At 43.7% G+C, this 24,794-nt stretch overlaps 2 protein-coding genes across 3 annotated transcripts in view; both read left to right on the top strand.

The window, feature by feature from the left end:
- gabrr2a (gamma-aminobutyric acid type A receptor subunit rho2a) overlaps positions 1-9,675 on the top strand; it is a 33,374-nt gene extending 23,699 nt beyond the window's left edge. The window contains exons 5-8 of the mRNA XM_063007047.1: positions 922-1,062; positions 2,683-2,835; positions 7,163-7,371; positions 8,984-9,675. Coding sequence (XP_062863117.1) covers positions 922-1,062; positions 2,683-2,835; positions 7,163-7,371; positions 8,984-9,292 — 812 coding nt within the window. The 3' untranslated portion in view covers positions 9,293-9,675. The remainder of the gene's footprint in view (positions 1-921; positions 1,063-2,682; positions 2,836-7,162; positions 7,372-8,983) is intronic.
- Positions 9,676-12,115: 2,440 nt separating this feature from the next.
- syne3 (spectrin repeat containing, nuclear envelope family member 3) overlaps positions 12,116-24,794 on the top strand; it is a 54,899-nt gene continuing 42,220 nt past the window's right edge. For both annotated transcript variants that reach the window (XM_063007431.1, XM_063007432.1), the window contains exons 1-3: positions 12,116-12,202; positions 18,153-18,313; positions 24,230-24,402. In XM_063007431.1, coding sequence (XP_062863501.1) covers positions 18,170-18,313; positions 24,230-24,402 — 317 coding nt within the window. In that variant the 5' untranslated portion in view covers positions 12,116-12,202; positions 18,153-18,169. The remainder of the gene's footprint in view (positions 12,203-18,152; positions 18,314-24,229; positions 24,403-24,794) is intronic.

The raw sequence follows: 24,794 nt of genomic DNA, 5'->3' as shown, positions 1-24,794 counted from the left end.
ACAGTGTTAAATATACACCGATCAGCCATAACATTAAAACCACCTCCTTGTTTCTACACTCACTGTCCATTTCATCAGCTCCACTTACCATATAGAAGCACTTTGTAGTTCTACAATTACTGACTGTAGTCCATCTCTTTCTCTACATACTTTGTTAGCCCCTTTCATGCTGTTCTTCAATGGTCAGGACCCCCACAGGACCCCCACAGAGCAGGTATTATTTAGGTAGTGGATGATTCTCAGCACTGCAGTGACACTGACATGGTGGTGGTGTGTTAGTGTGTGTTGTGCTGGTATGAGTGGATCAGACACAGCAGCGCTGCTGGAGTTTTTAAACACCTCACTGTCACTGCTGGACTGAGAATAGTCCACCAACCAAAAATATCCAGCCGACAGCGCCCCGTGGGCAGCGTCCTGTGACCACTGATGAAGGTCTAGAAGATGACCGACTCAAACAGCAGCGATAGATGAGCGATCGTCTCTGACTTCACATCTACAAGGTGGTCCGACTAGGTAGGAGTGTCTAATAGAGTGGACAGTGAGTGGACACGGTGTTTAAAAACTCCAGCAGCGCTGCTGTGTCTGATCCACTCATACCAGCACAACACACACTAACACACCACCACCATGTCAGTGTCACTGCAGTGCTGAGAATCATCCACCACCTAAATAATACCTGCTCTGTGGTGGTCCTGTGGGGGTCCTGACCACCATTGAAGAACAGGGTGAAAGGGGGTAACAAAGCATGTAGAGAAACAGATGGACTACAGTCAGTAATTGTAGAACTACAAAGTGCTTCTATATGGTAAGTGGAGCTGATAAAATGGACAGTGAGTGTAGAAACAAGGAGGTGGTTTTAATGTTATGGCTGATCAGTGTATATATTGTTATATGTTTTTTGTGCTGTTTCATGTCCATCAGACGCGTACACAGATGAAGATCTGATGCTGTACTGGAAGAGCGGAGACGAGTCTCTGAGCACAGACGACAGGATCTCGTTATCTCAGTTCCTCATCCAAAAATTTCACACCACCTCTCGTCTGGCTTTCTACAGCAGCACAGGTACCTCAGCCATCGTCTGACCTCCTGTCCATCCTGCAAAGTTCTGTCCCATTTATTCCCATTCATTCATACATCAGGATCAAACGCTGGCTGCAGGGTTGGGTTACACGCTGTCCAGCTCAGCACCAAACACTCACTCACTTATTCACTCACATCGATAGGGCAGCTAATCCAACTTCTGCATATTTTGGGTTGGAGGGACATAAAATGTGGTTTATTTATTAGGATTTTAACGTCATGTTTTACACTTTGGTTACAGTCATGACAGGAACGGTAGTTACTCATTACACAAGATTCATCAGTTCACTATATCGAAGACAATTAGAGTCTCCAATTTATCTCACTTGCACGTCTTTGGACTGTGGGAGGAAACCGGAGCACCTGGAGGAAACCCACGTGGACACGGGGAGAACATGCAAACTCCACACAGAAAGGACCCAGACCGCCACACCTGGGGATCGAACCCAGGACCTTCTTGCTGTGAGGCGACAGTGCTTAGCCACTTAGCCACCGTGCCGCCACATAAAATGTGGACGTGGAGAACATTTTCATTATGGTGCAATACGATTCCTCTACAACTCTTCTTTAGATCCAGATCAAATCTTGTTCACCTGAAAAAGAAAAATCTGTGATGTGTTAATATTAAATTTCATTTTATTAAATATTAAATCTTTATTTAGCTGATAAAAGCTGATCAATTTAATTGTATTTTGTTAATAGAAACACATTTAGAATTGGTTGCCTGTAACACACTCCAAAAAAGTAGGGACGGAGGCGTGTTCTGCCGTGTGTTCCATCAGTTTCCTATTAATTCCACTTTTCAGTGGTTTGGTAACTGAGGACACTAACTGTTGCAGTTTTGCAAGTGGATTTTTTCTTCATTGTTCCTTGATGTGACACTTCAGCTGCTCACCAGTCCATGGTTGCCATTGTCTGATTCTCTGTTTTGTTTATTTTTTACCACAGCTCACTGTTCCACTGTCTTTTAAGCTTTCTTTAAGACCATTTGAATTGAGCTCGGGCTCAGAGAACTCTGGCGTTTCTGTATAGAATGATGTACGGCTTGTTCTTTGTGTAAGAGTTTCAGGTTGGTGCAGCGGTAGACTGTGTTAAGTGACAACGGTTTTCTGCAGTACTCTCGATTACATGTAGTTATATTTATTACAGTAGAATGACGATTTCTAATGCATTGCCATCTGAGAGCTCAAATTCCCCAAATCCAAATTCCTCAGATCATTTTACAATTTTATGAACAGTAGATGGATCTTTTTGAATTGGATGGCAAGTGTGTAAACACAGTGGTGAGCCACGACCCATCATTGCTTGTACAGACTGATCCTTTGGTGGATCCTTATTTGTACCCAATCAATATTCCCTTATTTGTTACTTATTCACCTGCCTGTTGTGGAACACTTTTCGGGAGTGTGATGCAAGCATCAAGTCAAGTTGATTAGTAAAAATAATGTACTGTATGTTAAATAAAAATTCAAGAAAATTAACAAAGCACAGATTCTTTTTATTGTATTCAACAAAACGTCCCAACTTTTTTGAAAATGAGTTTTGTTTATATTTTTATATTTTCATCTGATGTCACTACATTTGCTCTTTCTCTGTCCTCAGGTTGGTACAACCGGCTGTACATAAACTTCACGCTGCGTCGTCACATCTTTTTCTTTCTGCTGCAGACGTATTTCCCGGCCACGCTCATGGTCATGCTGTCCTGGGTCTCATTCTGGATCGACCGCAGAGCCGTGCCAGCCAGAGTCTCGCTCGGTAAAACCACCAGTTCCACCAGTTTAATGTTACATATACACTGATCAGCCATAACATTAAAACCACCTCCTGGTTTCTACACTCACTGTCCATTTTATCAGCCCCACTTACCATATAGAAGCACTTTGTAGTTCTACAATTACTGACTGTAGTCCATCTGTTTCTCTACATGCTTTGTTAGCCCCCTTTCATGCTGTTCTTCAATGGTCAGGACCCCCACAGGACCCCCACAGAGCAGGTATTATTTAGGTGGTGGATGATTCTCAGCGCTGCAGTGACACTGACATGGTGGTGGTGTGTTAGTGTGTGTTGTGCTGGTATGAGTGAGTGGATCAGACACAGCAGCGCTGCTGGAGTTTTTAAATACCGTGTCCACTCACTGTCCACTCTATTAGACACTCCTACCTAGTTGCTCCACCTTGTAGGTGTAAAGTCAGAGACGATCGCTCATCTATTGCTGCTGTTTGAGTCGGTCATCTTCTAGACCTTCATCAGGGGTCACAGGACGCTGCCCACGGGGCGCTGTTGGCTGGATATTTTTGGTTGGTGGACGATTCTCAGTCCAGCAGTGACAGTGAGGTGTTTAAAAACTCCAGCAGCGCTGCTGTGTCTGATCCACTCATACCAGCACAACACACACTAACACACCACCACCATGTCAGTGTCACTGCAGTGCTGAGAATCATCCACCACCTAAATAATACCTGCTCTGTGGGGGTCCTGTGGGGGTCCTGACCATTGAAGAACTGCATGAAATGGGGCTAACAGTAACAGTCAGTAATTGTAGAACTACAAAGTGCTTCTATATGGTAAGTGTAGCTGATAAAATGGACAGTGAGTGTAGAAACAAGGAGGTGGTTTTAATGTTATGGCTGATGAGTTTACAGTATTAACACTGACACTTGGGATCCAGGGCTTGAGTCTGAAGCGGTGCTCCCAGCTAGTCGGGCATCAACAATCATGATCGGCTTTGATTGAGTAGGGGGTTGGACGAGGCCCTGCGATGGATTGGTGTGTTACTGCATTGCACCCAGTTAGAGAGTGCCAGTCCATCACGGGGCATTGCATACTCACCAGTTTACACCCAGCAGTGGAAACTGAACATGGCAGACTGGTTTTCCTTCTGTGCAAAGTGCATAACCAGCATGTTGACCTACCTGCATGCTTCTCCAATAGCTGAAGAAACAATTCCAACCCCCCTCCCCAAGCAACTAAAAAGTGCAGCTCCTGGTTTAACAGTGACTGTAAATAAACCATCATTATTCACCGACATGCAGAGAGGAGCTTCGACAGACACCCGACAGCAGAGGACTTAACCACACTTAAACAAGCCCGAGCACGAAGGCTGGAGAGGTTATGTGAGCAAGTTGACTTCAGATACCACAAGAACTCATAAGAAGGATGAAAGGCCAGAGATGACAGCACACAAATCAAACATGCTAACCAGCCGGGCAAGCTAGCAAACCAGCTTGCAGATGCTTTTGAAAGGAACTTGTCCAGCTGCAATGGTCTAAGGTGTTGGATTAGTAATCAAAAAGTCACTGGTTCAAGCCCCACCACAGCCAGGTTGCCACTGTTGGGCCCTTGAGCAAGGCTCTTAACCCTCAGTTGCTCAGAATGTGTATTATCATGGTGTATTGGATAAAGGCGTGCTGTAAATGTAAATATCTGCTGGAATTCCAAGCTACCCGGACAAGGCAGAGAAGTCCGGCCTCAACGTCCAGTCCAATAACTCTGAACTGTAATATCTAGAGTCTTTTTTCAGGAACACCTTAATTACAACCCCAAATCAGAAAAAGTTGGGACAGGATGGAAAATGCAAATAAAATAAAAACACAGAGTTCCTTACATTTACTTTGACTTTTATTTGATGTCAGACAGGATGAACCTGAGATATTTCATGTTTGATCTGCTCATCTTCATTTCACTTATTAATAAACATCCATTCCTGCATTTCAGGCCTGCAACACATTCCAAAAAAAGTTGGGACGGGGGCAATTTAGGGCTAGTAATGAGGTGAAAAAACTAAATAATGATGTGATTCCAAACAGGTGATTGTGATCATGGTTTAGTACAAAAGCAGCATCCAGGAAAGGCTGAGAGTCTCTGATGAGTAAAGATGATCAGAGGATCCAGTTTGTCCACAAATGTGTGAGAAAATGATTGAAATGTTTAAAAACAATGAACCTCAAAGAATGATTGGAAGGGATTTGCATGTTCTCCCTCTACAGTGCAGAATATCATTAAACCATTCAAGGAATCGGGAGGAATTTCAGTGCGTAAAGGTCGAGGGTGCGAGCTTAATCTGAACGCTCGTGATCTTCCATCCCTCAGACGGCGCCGCATCAAGAACCTCCACTCAACACTAGCTGATAGAACCACATGGGTGAGGGATTAGTTTATCAAACCTTTATCAGCTCTACAATACAGAGTTACTGCACAAATGATACTTAAAACTTTACTGTGCAAAAAAGAAGCCTTATGTTAACCATGTCCAGAAGAGGCGTCGACTTCTCTGGGCTCTGAGGCATCTGGGATGGACCATCACACAGTGGAAATGTGTATTGTGGTCAGATGATTCAGCATTCCAGGTCTTTTTTGGAAAAAATGGACGCCGTGTGGTCCGGAACAAAGATGAAAAGGATCCAGACTGTTATCAGTAACAAGTCCAAAAGCCAGGGTCTGTCATGGTTTGGGGTGTGTTAGTACCAGGGTCTGTCATGGTTTGGGGCGTGTCAGTACCAGGGTCTGTCATGGTATGGGGCGTGTCAGTACCAGGGTCTGTCATGGTATGGGGCGTGTCAGTACCAGGGTCTGTCATGGTATGGGGGTGTGTCAGTACCAGGGTCTGTCATGGTATAGGGCGTGTCAGTACCAGGGTCTGTTATGGTATGGGGCGTGTCAGTACCAGGGTCTGTCATGGTATGGGGGTGTGTCAGTACCAGGGTGTGTCATGGTATGGGGGTGTGTCAGTACCAGGGTGTGTCATGGTATGGGGAGTGTCAGTACCAGGGTCTGTCATGGTATGGGGCGTGTCAGTACCAGGGTCTGTCATGGTATGGGGGCGTGTCAGTACCAGGGTCTGTCATGGTATGGGGGCGTGTCAGTACCAGGGTCTGTCATGGTATGGGGGCGTGTCAGTACCAGGGTCTGTCATGGTATGGGGGCGTGTCAGTACCAGGGTCTGTCATGGTATGGGGCGTGTCAGTACCAGGGTCTGTCATGGTATGAGGTGTGTCAGTACCAGGGTCTGTCATGGTATGGGGGCGTGTCAGTACCAGGGTCTGTCATGGTATGGGGGCGTGTCAGTACCAGGGTCTGTCATGGTATGGGGGCGTGTCAGTACCAGGGTCTGTCATGGTATGGGGGCGTGTCAGTACCAGGGTCTGTCAGGTGTGTCAGTACCAGGGTCTGTCATGGTATGGGGTGTGTTAGTACCAGGGTCTGTCATGGTATGGGGTGTGTCAGTACCAGGGTCTGTCATGGTATGGGGGCGTGTCAGTACCAGGGTCTGTCATGGTATGGGGTGTGTCAGTACCAGGGTCTGTCATGGTATGAGGTGTGTCAGTACCAGGGTCTGTCATGGTATGGGGTGTGTTAGTACCAGGGTCTGTCATGGTATGGGGGCGTGTCAGTACCAGGGTCTGTCATGGTATGGGGGCGTGTCAGTACCAGGGTCTGTCATGGTATGGGGTGTGTTAGTACCAGGGTCTGTCATGGTATGGGGTGTGTCAGTACCAGGGTCTGTCATGGTATGGGGGGTGTGTCAGTACCAGGGTCTGTCATGGTATGGGGGTGTGTCAGTACCAGGGTCTGTCATGGTATGGGGGTGTGTCAGTACCAGGGTCTGTCATGGTATGGGGGTGTGTCAGTACCAGGGTCTGTCATTTACATTTACATTTACATTTTCAGCATTTAGCAGACGCTTTTATCCAAAGCGACTTACACACTGAGCGGAACACAATGAGCAATTGTTAAGGGCCTTGCTCAGGGACCCAACAGTGGCAACTTGGTGGTGGCGGGGCTTGAACCGGCAACCTTCTGTTTACTAGTCCAGTACCTTAACCACTGAGCTATCACTGGCCCCTCTGTCATGGTATGGGGCGTGTCAGTACGGAATCTGCCTACAGGCCATAGAGCCTAGAACCACTCCACCATCATGAAAACCCTACAAGAAGCTCATCACCTTCAAAAACAAAATTTTGACACTGTGTTCTGCTTGTTCCCAGGCCACCGCAGCATCCAACTACAAGCCCCCGCCAACTGAAGCTCTGTTAGTATTGCTGTACTGCGTACATTAACACCAGGGTTTTTCTCACCCACCCAGGCATCACCACGGTGCTCACCATGTCCACCATCATCACCGGAGTGAACGCCTCCATGCCCCGCGTGTCCTACATCAAAGCTGTGGATATTTATCTGTGGGTCAGCTTCGTATTTGTATTCCTCTCTGTGCTTGAGTACGCCGCGGTCAACTACCTCTCCACCGTCCAGGACCAGAGGGAGCGCAAACTCCGAGACCGAGTCCGGGCACAGGTAATAACACCCTGCAGCTCATTTATGAGGTATCATTAGCATATTAACAAAGAGCTTATTCATTCAGGGTCCAGTGTAGAGTTTATTAAATTATTTATTTATTTATTTTTACTACACTGCTTTATCCTGGTCAGGTTTGCAGTGGGTCCAGCACCACACAATCTCTATAACAGGGCAACAAACATCACTCACTCACAGCTAGGGCCAAACTAATCAACAAGTTACCCTTCTGCTTGTGTTTAGGGGTCGTAACAGTGCTTTTGGCTTGTGGTTTTTATGCCGGGTGCCTTTCCTGACGAAACCCTTTAATTTATTTATTTAGCGACTCAGTTTTGTCTTCCGCTGCTGAGAGATACCCGATTGCATCCGAGGAGAGCACGTCGCTGTACACGCCTCTTCCGGCACGTGTACAGCCCTCTTCTTCTCGCCCCTGCATTCTGCACAGGCGTCTCTTCCGCCAGTCAGGGTCCTTACACAGCGTATGAAGACCCACCCACCCACACATAGTCCGGCCCCACCCTGCAGATACGGTGGCCAATTAGTATCTGCTGCAGGCACTGCCAATTATGCCCGCTAGATGGTGCCCAGCCGACCGGAGGCAACACCGAGTTTCGAACCGAGGAGTTCAGAAACTCGGTGCTGGCAACCCTTTTATTTTCATTCAAGATTGGGACTGGCACTGAGAGTGAACCTCCCAATGACTAATGCCAGGTTCACACTACACGATTTTCCAAGTGGTCAAGTCACTGTACAGTTCACACTACATGATTGGATCTCTTGTAATCGGGAGTCTTTCAAGTCGGGGTCACACACTACACCATCTATCACCAACTGGAATCGAAGGCGAGCTTCTCTGGTCTCCCAAACTATGTTCAGTCACGAAAACAAACATGAGAAGTGACGAGGGGTTTAATGATACCACGTCCAAAAATGCACGTCAACAAGTAGCGACGTGTTCAGCGTAAAATCAAAGAGGAAAAATAGGAACAGCATGGATTGTTCTATAGTGAGTTGGAGGTTAATAAATATATTTTGCAATGCAGCGTGGGTATCATGTTTTGTAGAGAACGATAAGGTCAGAAATACTGTAAAACGTGTGTGTATTCTGATATAAACTTTATTATGCCCCTGTCCCACCTTTTTTATCTTGCGTTCTCATTTGCTGTTCGACATAGCACTCATTGCCAGTCGGGCAACTCAGATCCAGATATTTGACAAGCTAGAAATCTCCCTTTGGTCGCGAGCTGCTTGGATCAAGTTGTTGAGTAGTTCACACATAGTAAATGAGAGCCAGCAAATCTAGCGCCGACCAGGCGGCGAGCGAAAATCAGGGCAAAAATCGTGTAGTGTGAACCATGTCCGTGCAGGTTCCCGACTAGCCGATAGCGAAGCTTAAATTCAAACCCCATATCCCCAGATCTCAGCAGTATTGGTTTAGTGTACTTTACCGCTGCACCACCTGAGCTTAATGTGTTTTTTTTTCTACAGTAAATTGATTATAATTCGTGGGTCATTAACAGGAGAGAAAATGTAGTCAGTCACTGCTGGGTTTTGTTAGAAGATGCTGGTTTGGGATGCACCGTTAGTTTTCTCTCTGTTCCTCTTGTTTCAGTCTCTGTCCTGCACGTGCGGACTCTCCCACACCAGAACCACGATGTCGGACGGGTCGTACAGCGAGGTGGACACCAACAGCCTGGCCGGCTACACCGAGGCTCCCATGACGCTCCAGGACGAGGCAGAGAAACGCGAGCACATGGTGGTGCGCCTGTCGGTCAGCAACGCCTCCACGGGCACCAAAAAGAAAGGTCTGCGCAACTTCAGCATCATTCAGAACACGCACGCCATCGACAAGTACTCGCGCATGATCTTCCCCGGATCCTACATCTTCTTTAACCTCATATACTGGTCTATTTACTGCTGATACGGCTTCAGAATCGGACCTGAGGACTCCAGGATGCGTCCACTTGAGGCCGACTCACCACGTCAGAATTTATGACGATGCAAATTTGGAGAATTTCAATGATTAAATCCAGAAAGTTCCTGGTCCTGATTTACTCACTACTGACTCACTACTGTCTCGTAGACTCTCTCTTTTACTCTGGCAGATACCCTTCTATCACAAATCACTTCTGCTACTCTACACCACACTCCAGCCTGCCTGCACCATCTTCTTCACCTCACATGGCTGTCCATATTATTTTTAATAAGACTGTATTTGTTAGCTAGTAATGTCACTTGTGTGCCACCAACTTTACTGTTTGTTTGAATTACTTCAATTTTTTCAATAAGATATTAAAAGTAAAATATTATGACATTATATTAAAATATTATATGAATTTAAAGGACACATTTTTTTCTCGCTGTATCTTTAGTTTGTACACGAGACAATATTTCAATCATTCCAGCTACGACTGCATTACGTGCCTTAAACATGCTTAAGATACATTTCCCTTTTACTCCCAGTTTTACTCCCATTTCCTCTGCTTCCTACACCACCACCACACTGGTCGAGGAGAGACTCGGACTAGGACCTGAATTCTCACAAAGAGTCGTACCACGTACAGAGGGTCGATCTTTTCCCATGAGTTCCTCAGGAACGGCCACATGACACAAAATAATGCACTTTATCATAGGTTTAATTGGCTGGTATTAGCACCTAATAATATTCTAATTCCTAAATATATTTTGTTACGTTTAATTATTTATTAAGTTATTTATTATAGGCGTTTGTGTGATGCAGTAGCTGAGAGCTCAAGCTTCTACATTTGGGTCTTGGTGGTGCTACTGGCCTGGGCGAATGCACGACAGGCACAGCTCTTATAGGCCAGTGTTTACATACATTTGTAATCCAAACTATTAATTTTACTCACTAAATATTAGATTTTGTGTTAAAATGAGTCCTAAACATAGTTTGTTTAACATACAATAATCTTTAATTCATGTGGTCGTCCCAATACTCACGTTATGTAGTGTGTGAGAATGTATACAGGTTTATACATGTGCCAACCCACCATAAAATTAAGGTTCCCACAACCACACCCACAGGAACAATAGCACCATGTCACCCTGCAGCCATTACTGATCTCTGTCTTTCAAATGTGATATTAAATACTATGGACTAACTTCCTATTCATTCAAATTGAAATATAAATAAAACACAGATTCCAAGTCCCTAGAATTCTCTTCCGAGACGAAGACGCGTTGAGATGACCCCCTCGTTTACTGGGACAAACTCCAACTGTGCAGCCACAAGCCGGGGATTTTAGAGGGCTAGAAGGTCATGCACATTAAACAGTGGGATCTGAACTGATTGTTCTCCTCTGAATCAATTTAGGTGTAAGGGCCTTGCATAGGGCATTTGTTAGGCTTGATAGCTTTACACACAGAGCTACTACTGCTTACTGTCACAAATGCATCCTCAGCTTTTACTTGAAACCCAGATGACCAAACCAAAATTCAATAATTCGGATATTAAACGAGTCTAATCAACTTAATGTAGAACAATTTAAGCAGATCAAGATAAAGAAGACGACGCCCAGCTACAAGATGAATATGAGTACAATCAGGTAAGCCTAAAGACCCAAGCAGAAACTAGGATACTCTGGAAAATACAGTCATATAATCAAACTGACCACACTTAATAATATTTTAACTATAAGTAAGGGTACTTCTGACTTATCAGGACTGAACCAAACTATGGTTCCTAATGGTTCTTCTTTTCTTCAAGTCATTGCAGAGCCAGTAATATGTCTACCTATCTATAGTCTATCTATCTATCTATCTATCTATCTATCTATCTATCTATCTATCTATCTATCTATCTATCTATCTGGTAATGTGGTAATTTTATAGTTCGTTTAGTTGCATTACAGTTATATCAATTAAGGTTTTAATTTAGCTTGCTGTGGACACTATTGTGACTACTGACTGCCATGCCCATGTTTTTGGGGTTTTGGAAGTGGCCACCCTACATGAGACACCCCTTGCTTTTTTTGTTTTGTTTGTTTATTAGGATTTTAATGTCATGTTTTACACTTTTGGTTACATTCATGACAGGAACGATAGTTACTCATTACTCATCATTCATCAGTTCACAAGTTTAATGTCAAACACAGTCATGGAAAATCTAGTGTCTCCAATTCACCTCACTTGCCTGTCTTTGGACTGTGGGAGGAAACCGGGGCTCCCGGAGGAAACCCACGCAGACACGGGGAGAACATGCAAACTCCACACAGACAGGACCCGGACCGCCCCACCTGGGGATCGAACCCTGGACCTTCTGCTTTTTCGGTACTTTGATACTGTACTTCAACCCAGTCGTTTGTCCATAACAATTTAGCCAGTATTAAAGTCATATCTAATCCATTCAACACTTACACGAGGAACAACTATCAGCCAAACATTTAAAAGTACTTTTTTTATAGGGTGGTCCTAATGTTTTGGCTCATCGTGTTTACTGTAAACACACATTAACAGTAAACCTAGTGCTTATCCTAGAAGTTATGCTTTTACTGTAAACCTGGCGCTAATCCTTTTATTTTTAATTCTTATTAATTCCCACATGTATATAAAAGTGTATATTTTAATATAATTTGAATATTAATGATTAGCGTAACGCCCAGGTTCGTGGCTATGTTTACGATTTGCTAGTAGCTACGTAGCATTCGTAGTGCGCATGCGTTAGAAGTTCGCGCATGCGCCGTGCCTCTCAGCCCATACACAGACACACAGGTCAGTCGGTAACGCTGACCGTGCTGCCGCTTTCGTCCTGTGTACTTGTGTGTAAATCCGCTTTAACTGGATTATTTACATCTCACATGCACTAATTACAGTAAGTACACTTATTTATATGTTCATTCCGGTTATGTAAATGATTAATGTAAAGATTGAGCGTTTTTGTTTGTGTATTAACATGAGTTTCAATACAAAGTTTGTTCTGCATGTGTTCTACTGTGTGCTGCTGTACGGTTTACTGTTATTAATCATGTTTACTCCGCTAAAGTCCATCATTATTAAACATAAATCTCTATTTTTATGTCATGAAGATTGTTTTATGTGTAAAGCATAATGAAATTAAATCGTTAGTCTTTAATCAGTCATTATTGTTATTATAATCCACGACCTAACTGCCATGCAAATCAGCTGCTGTATACAGATGGATCAGATGCACTATCACTATTATTATGATTTCTACAGGATTTCTGTTGAATTTTATTCATATTTACACCTCAAATTAGTGGAAAAGTTGGAAATAGCATTAAAAAAAAGAAGCTGTGGTTTGTTCATAGTCTTAAATCTATATTTAACTGATAAGTTATAGTTAATTTTCCTTATATAGTTATAGTTACAGTTGTATAGTTATTATTTACACATTTTGTATTATTATTACTGTTGTTATTGTAATATAACTAATACCTAACTAATCTTTGTTGATATTACTATTATTATTATTATTATTACTGTTATTATTATAATGTATCATTATTACTGTTATCATTATAATATATACCCAACTAATCTTTATCATTATTACTGTTATTATTATAATATTGTGGCGCCGGCGAGCAGGAAGGATAGCGTCAGGGCCACAAGTGAGCTGCCTTTGGCAGTTCATTCAGTGGTTTAGGGACAGACACCCATTCATACACACATACATTCATACAACAGACAAACATATAAGCTACTTACCCAACCCTCACCACAGCCACCCCACTCCCAACAACGGGATACACGGCCACGGTGAGCTTAGACACCACTGCCGCAAGGCTTTCTGGGTAAAGCCTGTGCCGACGCTACAATATATACCTAACTAAGCTTTATTATTATTATTATTATTATTATTTTAGATATCTATCGATCATCTATCGATCTATCGATCTATCTATCTATCTATCTATCTATCTATCACCTACCTACCTACCTACCTACCTTCCCAATCCCATCCCAATCCCAATCCCATCACAATCACATCACCATGTCAGTGTCACTGCAGGCCTGAGAATGATCCACCACCTAAATAATACCTGCTCTGTGGGGGTCCTGACCATTGAAGAACAGCATGAAAGGGGGTAACAAAGCATGTAGAGAAACAGATGGACTACAGTCAGTAATTGTAGAACTACAAAGTGCTTCTATATGGTAAGTGGGGCTGATAAAATGGACAGTGAGTGTAATGTTATGTTAGGACAGTAGAATACGTAGAATCTTTGTCACTATACACAGGTACAGAGAATAGCAGCAGTACTCACAAACACTAAAAAAATACGTAAGTAAATCTACATGTGTAATTATAAATATCTTCCACATGTGTGAAGATACCATCTGTCTGGGGGTGTATATTAAGATTTAAAAAAACACATGTTGCCTATCTTTGTCGGGGAAGCCCATGGTTATATTTAGCAAGACGATGCCAGGCATCATGCTGCATGTGCTTCAGCAGTGTGGTTTAGTGATACAGAGTGTGTGTGCTCGACTGGCCTGCCAACAGTGCACATCATGAAGACAATCAGGCGAAGGAGACGTTTCGTATCGAGCGAGAACGGGTGACACTAATGATTAGTGTCGTCAGTTCCCAAAGCGTTAAAAAGTGGAATTAATAGGAACGCTGATGGAACACAGGGGGAACACGCCTCCGTCCCAACTTTTTTGGAGTTGATCAGTAAAAACATTGGAATTTTATCTTTCTACTTTAATCAGTAAAATAAAGATTTAAGGGAGTAAACACATCACAGATTCTTCTTTCTATTGAGTTTTACAAAGCGTCCCAATTCTGTTCAGTTTACTTACCTGATATAATCGGGTGGCTAAGTGGGTAGCACTGTCGCCTCACAGCAAGAAGGTCCTGGGTTCGATCCCCAGGTGGGGCGGTCCGGGTCCTTTCTTTGTGGAGTTTGCATGTTCTCCCCGTGTCCGCGTTGGTTTCCTCCGGGGGCTCTGGTTTCCTCCCACAGTCCAAAAACATGCAAGTGAGGTGAATTGGAGACACAAAATTGTCCATGACTGTGTTCGATGTTAAACTTGTGAACTGATGAATCTTGTGTGTAATGAGTAACTACCGTTCCTGTCATGGATGTAACCAAAGTGTAAAACATGACGTTAAAATCCTAATAAACAATAATCAAAAACCGGATATAATCCTGCTCTGATGTGGACGTCTTAAGGATCATAATATTCATGCTATTTTCCAACCCTAACCTCCGTCATTTACGAGTATATTGTTCAGCTTTTTTGATCTTTGACTGATATTTTTGTGTTATTCATTTCATTTTTGTGTTTTACCACTGATTTATCCTGGACTGTCGTCCTGGTCAGGGCTGTAGTGGGTCCAGTTTCCTTGGATTATCTGTACGCAATGCAGTAACTCACCCCCGACAGTATGCCAATCCATTGCAACTCCACCACCTGATTGTCCTCCTTATTTGTTGTTTGTCTAACCTTTTTGAGGTGAAAGTTCAAGGTTTCTTCCTGACCTTGGCGAAGCGACTGCTGTTCCATGAGTTTCCAGTTTTAAAAATTCTATTTTTAGAGAGTTTTATTATTTTCTTTCATTTAAATAACGATAAAGAAATAAAAACTTATTATGCGGTTACCCAAAAGCATTAAGCATCAGGTGGCTCGGTGGGTAGCACTGTCACCTCGCAGCAAGGACGTCCTGGGTTCGATCCCCAGGTGGAGCGGCCCGTGTCCTTTCTGTGTTGAGTTTGCATGTTCTCCCCGTGTCTGTGTAGGATTCTTCCTACAGTCCAACGACGTGGAGATACTGTGTGTGTGTGTGTGTTTGTGAATGTGTGTATGTATCTTGCCCTGTGTTGGACTGGCGACCTGTCCAGGGTGTTTCCTGCCTTTCGCCCAGTGAATTGCACCCACCCCGACCCTGACCAGAATAAGCGGTGGTAAAACAGACAGTGAATGAATGAAAAATCAGCATCGCTTACTCATCAACTGCACCGATCATTGTTCGTACAGCTGACGGTGGGGTTTAACTGTGTTTTAAAAATACTTCAAGTGACGTTTCTGACTGTGAAGCTCTTTCTCATGTCTGTCCAGAGCGTCAATCTTTCAGACTTTTCCAACATAATGCTTAATATGGGCGCAGAGAAGTCACCACATATAGTCAATCATGATTACTAATGAGGAATCTCAGATACAGCGGTACCTTGAAACTGGACGTCAGTCGGTTCTGGGAGTGGCGTCGAGTTTTAAAGACGTTGAGTTTTAAGGTATTTTTTCCCATAAGGATGTTTGGGGAACCTGTTAATGCGTCCATGGTCCCGTGGAGCTGCAGATATTTTAGTCTCGTGTAAAATAATGAGGTTGTTTTTGACTCTTTCATACTGAAAATAACACAAATATAATATAAACACTGAAATACAATAAAAGCTGCACTTTAGCTTTACTTCTTTATCGTTTCCTGACGCTTCTTAATGGTGGAGACGCTTGATCCAGGAATACCGTATTCCCTTCAGTACTGGCGCATTCACATGAGAAGAGACAAAACCGCTTTTGTGCTGCTGTGCCGTTTTTTCCTATGAAGTGTGACGGCGGTGCACAAAGCTTAACGTGACTTACTGTAGTAAAACAGCGAGTGATGAATGTGATTAGTGGAGGAACTTATGAGCAGTAATAATGAAGAGAAGTTTAGTGCTCCTGTCTCCTTCTTTTACTACATTAAACCACGTTAAGCTTTATTCTGAACCAGAAGCGTTTTAGACTCTGGGAGAAGCTGATTCTGATTCTTACCATTTCTCAGAAGCTGGAGCTGTAACACAAGTTTAAAAGTGAAACAGGGAGGAGAATCCAGATAAACAAAATGACCCACAAATTTCCTCCCAATGTAGTTATACTGTATATCTCTCTCTGTTTGGATTGGCCAATTGTCTATATAGTGGGCATTAGTGGGGTAGTGTGTAGTAGTAGTAGTAGTAGTAGTTCTACTACTGCTACTACAGTTCAGAATGTTTTGTTCTCTCTCTGTGTGTGTGTGTGTGTGTGTGTGTGTGTGTGTGTGAACGTACAAATGGAAAGTATTTGCATGTGAATCACAGCAGTACACACGTCCTTCACTCCAGTGAAAAGCAGAAGGAATTTATTGCAGTTGTAAAAGTGGAATCTCGGCCTCCAAAAGCACCAGAAGTTTTTGCCCCTCCCTGATTTCTCGTGTTTTCGTTTGTTTGTCACGCCGAGTGTAATATTCGACAGACACACTGAGTTTCATTTTATTTATATTTAGTCCAGAGACTCCAAACCACAACTTAAAAATCACCACAACACGACGGTGGTTGATGGTTTTGCGACAGCATCATGAAGCTGTTTATGGTTTATTATTCACATCCTGTCAGTCCTGGAGCGTTTCTAGCGTTGAGAGTTACGTGACGTTTGCGCCTTGTGTCGTAAGTTCTGAAAACGTGTATTTGGACCATGGCGCCAATCGTACTTCCTGTCTTCATCGTGCCACTTCACTAAGCAACCATTATTAGAATAAACAGAAGCTAATGCTAACCAAGTACGTTCCTGTTATACCCACAGCCGCTTCCTCTCAGTATATATATATAGAACATCTACTAATTTAAACCAGCTGTAAACATTTCTGTTTCTGAGCAACCAAAATATGGAAGGGTTACCACGTTGGAACCCCGGTGTAAGTGAAGCTAATGATGAGTCAGGTTGTATTTTCTCTGCTGTGCTTCATTCGGCGCTGTGAGTCTGTGGTGGGAGAAAGTGACTCACTCAGGAAACACCAGTTTGTTTCAGACGTCCCGTTTTCATCACAGAGCTTCTGCAGGAACCAGGAATCTGAGCTCTGTTCATCTGAAAAGACTCCATGTAAGAGAAGATGTTGGAGCACATATTTGGGAACATCTCAGGGAAGAACTTAGAGAAGATCCCAGAGAAGATCTTGGAGCACATCTCAGAGAACATCTAATAGAAGATCACACAGAAGATCCTGCAGCACATCTCAGAGAACATCTAATAGAAGATCCCTGTGGAGGCCTTGGAGCAAACCTCAGGTCACATCTCCGAGCACATCTTGCAAAAGATCTTGGAGCACATTTCAGAAAGCATCTCAGAAAACATTATCACAGCACATCTCGCAGCAGATCTCAGAAAGAATTTCAGAGAAGATCTCGAAGAAGATCTAGGATTCTATCTCGGAGAAGATCTCGTAGAGGACCCTGGAAAAGATCTTGCAGCACATCCCGGGGAAGATCTCATAGAAGATCTTGGAGAACATTTAAGAGAAGATCTAGGATCCTATTTTAGAGAAGAGTGCATCTCAAAGAGAGAAGATTTCAGAGCACATTTAAAAGACCTCGGAGCACATCTCAGAGAAGATCTCGTAGAAGACCCTGGAAAATATATTGGAAAAGATTTTGGAGCACGTTTTAGAGAAGATTAAGGAGCACATCTTGGAGAGCATCTAGGAGCACACCTTGGAGAACATTTCAGAGATCACGAAGATGATTTAGGATCCGATCTTATAGAAGATTTAGGAAAAGATCTTAGAAAAGGTGACCAGAGCACATCTTGAAGACCTCATATTACATCTCAAAACATCTCAGATGGTTCTCATTAACAGTTATAAGGTCATTAACCTCATGTACAGTCTCACACAAAAGCTTGAACACAGCAGGTCACGTATTCGTTTTTTTTTTTATTTGTCAAAGTGAAAAGTCACTTTCAAGCATCATTTGTTTACTAATTTAACATATTGATGGACAGACATTTTGGTACCTTCACTGTGCTGTAATAATCTTGAACGTTTGAACCTTGTGCTGCGGCAGGGGTGTTGGTGGAGCCCATGACTCAGCAGGAGAAGCAGGATTTCAGGGAGAGTTGTGAGGAGGCCCTGACATGGATGCGGGCGGTCCAGGAGAGACTTCGACTCAGCGATAACACCGATGGACCTCGGGCGGCCCTGGAGACCCGACTCAGAGAGACGGAGGTGAGGACCAATCAGAACGGTCATCAGCGGATCAGAATCCGGATCAGAAATACTTTATTGATCCCAGAGGGAAATTGTTAGACTCTCAGACATAATCGCACTTAATTAAATATTATTATTTAAGCGCAGATAGCTCAGCGCTTTAGGTCTTGGACTGGCAATCGGAAGGTTGCTGGTTTAAGCCCCACATCTGGCGAATTGACAATGTTGGGCCCCTGAGTGAGGCCTCTAATTTGTACACATGCTTTGGCTAAATGCTGTAAATGTTGTAAGGTTTTTATTCCATGTGGATGTTCATACTGTACAGGTGCTTCAGCATTCAGTGACCGTGTGACCATTACTGAACACAGCTCACATCCTCAAACCCTCAGGGGTCATTTCAGCACTTTGATCAGAATTCGGTGTCCATTCCTCTTCGTCACATATCTGGCAGCTATTTAACAGTCGGTTCGTTCTGCAGTTAATGCGGCCGCAGCGCTGGCGGAAAGAATGCAGAATAAATAAGGAGTAAATGGCCTGGGGGTGGATGGTGGGGGGGTTCTGCGGGCGGGCGGGCGGGCGGGCGGGGCATTTAAAATGCTTGGGTTACATCGTGACAGAACAATCACTCTTTATCCACCGAGAGCAGGAATCCCAGTTCTCTGTCCCTGAGGCCTGGTTCCTCCAGTATAAGCTCCACAAAGCTTCTACTGGGTGGTTTTGAAGAGCTGGGAGTGAGGCGGGTTACGAAGGCACCCGGTGTTAATGATTCAGTTATTCCACACTGATTAGCTGTTAAAGAACATGAGAGGAGAAACAGGAGCTTCTGTAGATTTACAGTCTCCTGGTTCTTTCAAAAACACAAAAGTATGGTGGGGCAGAACGGTGGAAAAACATGGTGAGGCAGTATGTCGGGACAGTATGATGGGGCTGCATGGTGGTGCAGTATGTTGGGACAGTATGATAGGGCTGCATGGTGGTGCAGTATGTTGGGACAGTATGATGGGGCTGCATGGTGGTGCAGTATGTTGGGACAGTATGATGGGGCTGCATGGTGGTGCAGTATGTCGGGACAGTATGATGGGGCTGCATGGTGGTGCAGTATGTTGGGACATCATGATGGGGCTGCATGGTGGTGCAGTATGTTGGGACATTATGATGGGGCTGCATGGTGGTGCAGTATGTTGGGACATTATGATGGGGCTGCATGGTGTTGCAGTATGTTGGGACAGTATGATGGGGCTGCATGGTGGTGCAGTATGTTGGGACAGTATGATGGGGCTGCATGGTGGTGCAGTATGTCGGGACAGTATGATGGGGCTGCATGGTGGTGCAGTATGTTGGGACATCATGATGGGGCTGCATGGTGGTGCAGTATGTTGGGACATTATGATGGGGCTGCATGGTGGTGCAGTATGTTGGGACATTATGATGGGGCTGCATGGTGTTGCAGTATGTTGGGACAGTATGATGGGGCTGCATGGTGGTGCAGTATGTTGGGACAGTATGATAGGGCTGCATGGTGGTGCAGTATGTCGGGACAGTATGATGGGGCTGCATGGTGGTGCAGTATGTTGGGACAGTATGATGGGGCTGCATGGTGGTGCAGTATGTTGGGACAGTATGATGGGGCTGCATGGTGAGGCAGTATGGTGTGGCAAAACGGCGTCACAGTATGGCAAGGCAGCTTGGTGGGGTAGTATGGTGAGGCAGTATGGTGGAGCAGAATGTAGGGCAACATGATGAGGCTGCATGGCAGAAAGCATTACTGGGCAGCATGGGGAGGCAGCATGGCTGGGCAGTACAGTGGGGCTGCATGATGGGGCAGTTTGGCGAGCCAGTATGACAAGGCAGTATTTTCAGGCAGCAAGGCAGAATGACAAGGCAGCATGGTGAGGCTGCATGGTGGTGCAGTATGACGGGGCAGAACAATGGGGCAGCATGGCGGGGCAGTTAAAAGAAAATAAAATATTCAGTGATCCTGCCATGAATGTAATGTGCGTTGACATGGTGTTAAACCAATAAATAAACAAACAGGTGAAGCGGAGTGATACGTAGAGTAAAAAGTCTCGATACTGCTGTGCTATAGTATATATTAACATTCCTCAAAATAAATCAGATAACTATATACAGTGTATCACAAAAGTGAGTACACCCCTCACATTTCTGCAAATATTTCATTATATCTTTTCATGGGACAACACTATAGACATGAAACTTGGATATAAGTTAGAGTAGTCAGTGTACAACTTGTATAGCAGTGTAGATTTACTGTCTTCTGAAAATAACTCAACACACAGCCATTAATGTCTAAATAGCTGCAACATAAGTGAGTACACCCCACAGTGAACATGTCCAAATTGTGCCCAAATGTGTCGTTGTCCCTCCCTGGTGTCATGTGTCAAGGTACCAGGTGTAAATGGGGAGCAGGGCTGTTAAATTTGGTGTTTTGGGTACAATTCTCTCATACTGGCCACTGGATATTCAACATGGCACCTCATGGCAAAGAACTCTCTGAGGATGTGAGAAATAGAATTGTTGCTCTCCACAAAGATGGCCTGGGCTATAAGAAGATTGCTAACACCCTGAAACTGAGCTACAGCATGGTGGCCAAGGTCATACAGCGGTTTTCCAGGACAGGTTCCACTCGGAACAGGCTTCGCCAGGGTCGACCAAAGAAGTCGAGTCCACGTGTTCGGCGTCATATCCAGAGGTTGGCTTTAAAAAATAGACACATGAGTGCTGCCAGCATCGCTGCAGAGGTTGAACACGTGGGAGGTCAGCCTGTCAGTGCTCAGACCATACGCCGCACACTGCATCAACTCGGTCTGCATGGTCATCATCCCAGAAGGAAGCTGACGCACAAGAAAGCCCGCAAACAGTTTGCTGAAGACAAGCAGTCCAAGAACATGGATTACTGGAATGCCCTGTGGTCTGACGAGACCAAGATAAACTCGTTTGGCTCAGATGGTGTCCAGCATGTGTGGCGGCGCCCTGGTGAGAAGTACCAAGACAACTGTATCTTGCCTACAGTCAAGCATGGTGGTGGTAGCATCATGGTCTTGGGCTGCATGAGTGTTGCTGGCACTGGGGAGCTGCAGTTCATTGAGGGAAACATGAATTCCAACATGTACTGTGACATTCTGAAACAGAGCATGATCCCCTCCCTTCGAAAACTGGGCCTCATGGCAGTTTTCCAACAGGATAACGACCCCAAACACAACCTCCAAGATGACAACTGCCTTGCTGAGGAAGCTGAAGGTAAAGGTGATGGACTAAACCCAATTGAGCACCTGTGGCGCATCCTCAAGTGGAAGGTGGAGGAGTTCAAGGTGTCTAACATCCACCAGCTCCGTGATGTCATCATGGAGGAGTGGAAGAGGATTCCAGTAGCAACCTGTGCAGCTCTGGTGAATTCCATGCCCAGGAGGGTTAAGGCAGTGCTGTATAATAATGGTGGTCACACAAAATATTGACACTTTGGGCACAATTTGGACATGTTCACTGTGGGGTGTACTCACTTATGTTGCCAGCCATTTAGACATTAATGGCTGTGTGTTGAGTTATTTTCAGAAGACAGTAAATCTACACTGCTATACAAGCTGTACACTGACTACTCTAAGTTATATCCAAGTTTCATGTCTATAGTGTTGTCCCATGAAAAGATATAATGAAATATTTGCAGAAATGTGAGGGGTGTACTCACTTTTGTGATACACTGTAAGTGATTATATTTACACGTTTGCATATGTTGGGCACTATTACATTCAACAAACATTGTTGGGTAGATCTGAGATGCCAGCTGCCTTCGTATTATTTGATTATTGATGTTTATTTAATCCCAGCGTGGGCGCTCTGGCGGCACAGCAGCAGAGTATCGAAGCCCATTAGTGCTGGAAATAAAAGGGTGGAGTCAGGAAGGAACCGATAAACAGAACCGAAATGTAGTCTGTACCCGGTACATGCTGTTTTGTATTTAAGCAAGATATGTTAACATTGATGGTTTATAGAATATCGGTGCCCCGTGTGAGGAGCGTACAGAGTCACACACTTCTAACTGTGTACACAGATTCGAGCACGCCACCTCAGATAGCTACCTCACCAACCTATGTACCTCCGTATAAATAGCCTCAATATGCTGATACGGCGTTAAAATCAAACAAACAAACAAAACCCCCTCACCCGAGCGCCACACAGGCGCAAGACAAACGCTTTGCCATCAGATACGACCGATACATCGTGTCCCGGGGTGGCATCGTGTCGGCATGTGCTCAGTGATACTTTTGTGTACGTTAAACGCAGAGGTGGAAAGTAACCAGTGATGGCATAGTTACCTTGAAAAAGTAATCTGATTTCTGATACTGATTACTCCTTTAAAAAGTAACTTAGTTAAAAACAACTTTATTGATTACTTTATTAGTTACATTCAGCAGCTGCCGACAACACCCCCCGCCGCCTCAACATAAAAATGACAACCAGTTTTGCCAATACTCACTTTATTGGAAGTGCATTTTTAACAGTAACAGTGTATCTCCTGACATTTAAAGTTGAACTGAAAAACTATTTCCTGGAAAAAAAACTAAAAAAAATAAAATAAAGACAGTTTCTCTTGGATTAACTTAACATAAATAATTGTTTTTATAAAAAATAAAATAATAAGAAACAAGAAAGATAGAGTCCTCTGTTCACAAGTGTAAGTAAGATAAATAAATAAAAATTTTTTAAAGACGAATAAATAATAAATAAATAATAGTGGTGTTTGTAATGAGTCTGTAACTATGGTTATATTACGTCATCACGTCCCCACGTCATCACTTGACCTTGGTAAGATGGCGGATGTAGTATGTAGCGGTGCTGTGTGCATACTGCACACTTCTGTACTGAAAGTATGTACTTTTTTACCGGCCGAGTAGTGCATACATCCTCCAATCTAGTACGTACTCTGTAAGTATGCGATTTCGGACGCAGCTCGTGACTTAATTGTCGCATAGGCCAGACGTCACTCCCCGAGACACAAGAAGAAAGCAAAAATATATCTTTTTACTAAGGAAAATGACAAAAATAGTAACGCACAGTAACTTGGATAAGTAACTTTAATCTGATTACTGGATTGGAAATAGTAACGCGTTAGATTACTTGTTACTGAAAAATGTGGTCAGATTAACGGTTTTACGGGTTACTGACATCAGTGAAAGTAACGAGTTACATTTACTCGCGTTACTGTAATTGAGTAGTTTTTTTGTGTACTTGTACTTTTTAAAGTAGATTTTACAACCTGTAATTTTACTTTTACTTAAGTATGTTTTATATTAAGAATTGTAATGCGCTACATTTTAAATAACATCCGTTACTGAGTAAATAAAAACGCTAAAAAGAAATCTCGTCTGGGAAACTGCTGCAGTAAATTCTGCGATGGGAAGTCGGATCTTTTGGGTCGGTTCCTTTTAAAGAGCCGTTCAAAAAAAATGGCTCATTGGTTTGTTCAGGCAGCGAGAGGCGCTACTGACTCGGTTCCTTTCGTTCATTTTAAAGAGCCGTTCAATAGAATCGGATCGTTTACGAACGACCCATCACTTGTGGTTATGCAGTTTGAAAAGGTTTATGGGATGGTCTGTACTAAAATGACACATTACACATCCCTAAATGTTTTAAATGTTGTATCAACATGTTTTTTTCTATTATATTTGAATAAAAAACAACTATTGTGAGATTTATATCCACTTGTCACCATCTCCTGTTAAAAAAGTAACGTTTACTCTGAGTACATTTTAAATGAGTTACTTTTTACTTTTTACTTGAATAGAGTTTGAGACTAGTAATTTTACTCGTACTTAAGTGAAAATTCATTAAAGCAATAGTACTTTTACTTGAGTACAATATTTTAGTGCTCTTTCCACCTCTGGTTAAACGATCGTCTCGATGCTTTTCGCCCCAAAGAAAATCCACGAGTCCGCTCAGGAGGGCAGGATGAAAATTGACGTGGTGCTGGCGGTCGCCGACGCCCTGCTGAAGAACGGAGACGAGGAGCTGAAGAACCAGACCCACTCCAAGCTGAAAGAACTGAAGGCCATGTGGGAGGAGACGTCCACCTACATCGTCCACTGCCACAGGTACTTGTTGGGCACCCTGTTCCAAAACTCCAGTTTAAATCCAGTCAAACATATTGAAGCCACGTTTATCCAGTTTATTCCAAATTTCTTTAATGGAGTTGAGACTAATAAAAACACACTAAATAGCCAAAAGTATGTGGACACCCGTCAATATTTGATTTTAGCCACTCTGATGGCACAGCGGTCTATTATGCCAGCCCACCGCCACTGAGAATCGAACCTGAGGTTTGAATCTCAGCAGTGCTATCAGCTGGTCAGGCATCTACTCAGTCATGATTGGCTATATCTAAATGGAGGGGGAGTTGTAAAGGTCCTGCGATGAATTGGCGCCCTGTCCAGGATATTCCTGGCTTGACCAGACCTGCCACAACCCTGACCTTGATAAAGTAATC

Source organism: Trichomycterus rosablanca, chromosome 13 (assembly GCF_030014385.1).
Source record: "Trichomycterus rosablanca isolate fTriRos1 chromosome 13, fTriRos1.hap1, whole genome shotgun sequence".
Taxonomy (NCBI): Eukaryota; Metazoa; Chordata; class Actinopteri; order Siluriformes; family Trichomycteridae; genus Trichomycterus; species Trichomycterus rosablanca.
The sequence above is the reverse complement of the archived record's forward strand: the minus strand, read 5'-3'. Positions and strand labels throughout refer to the sequence as shown.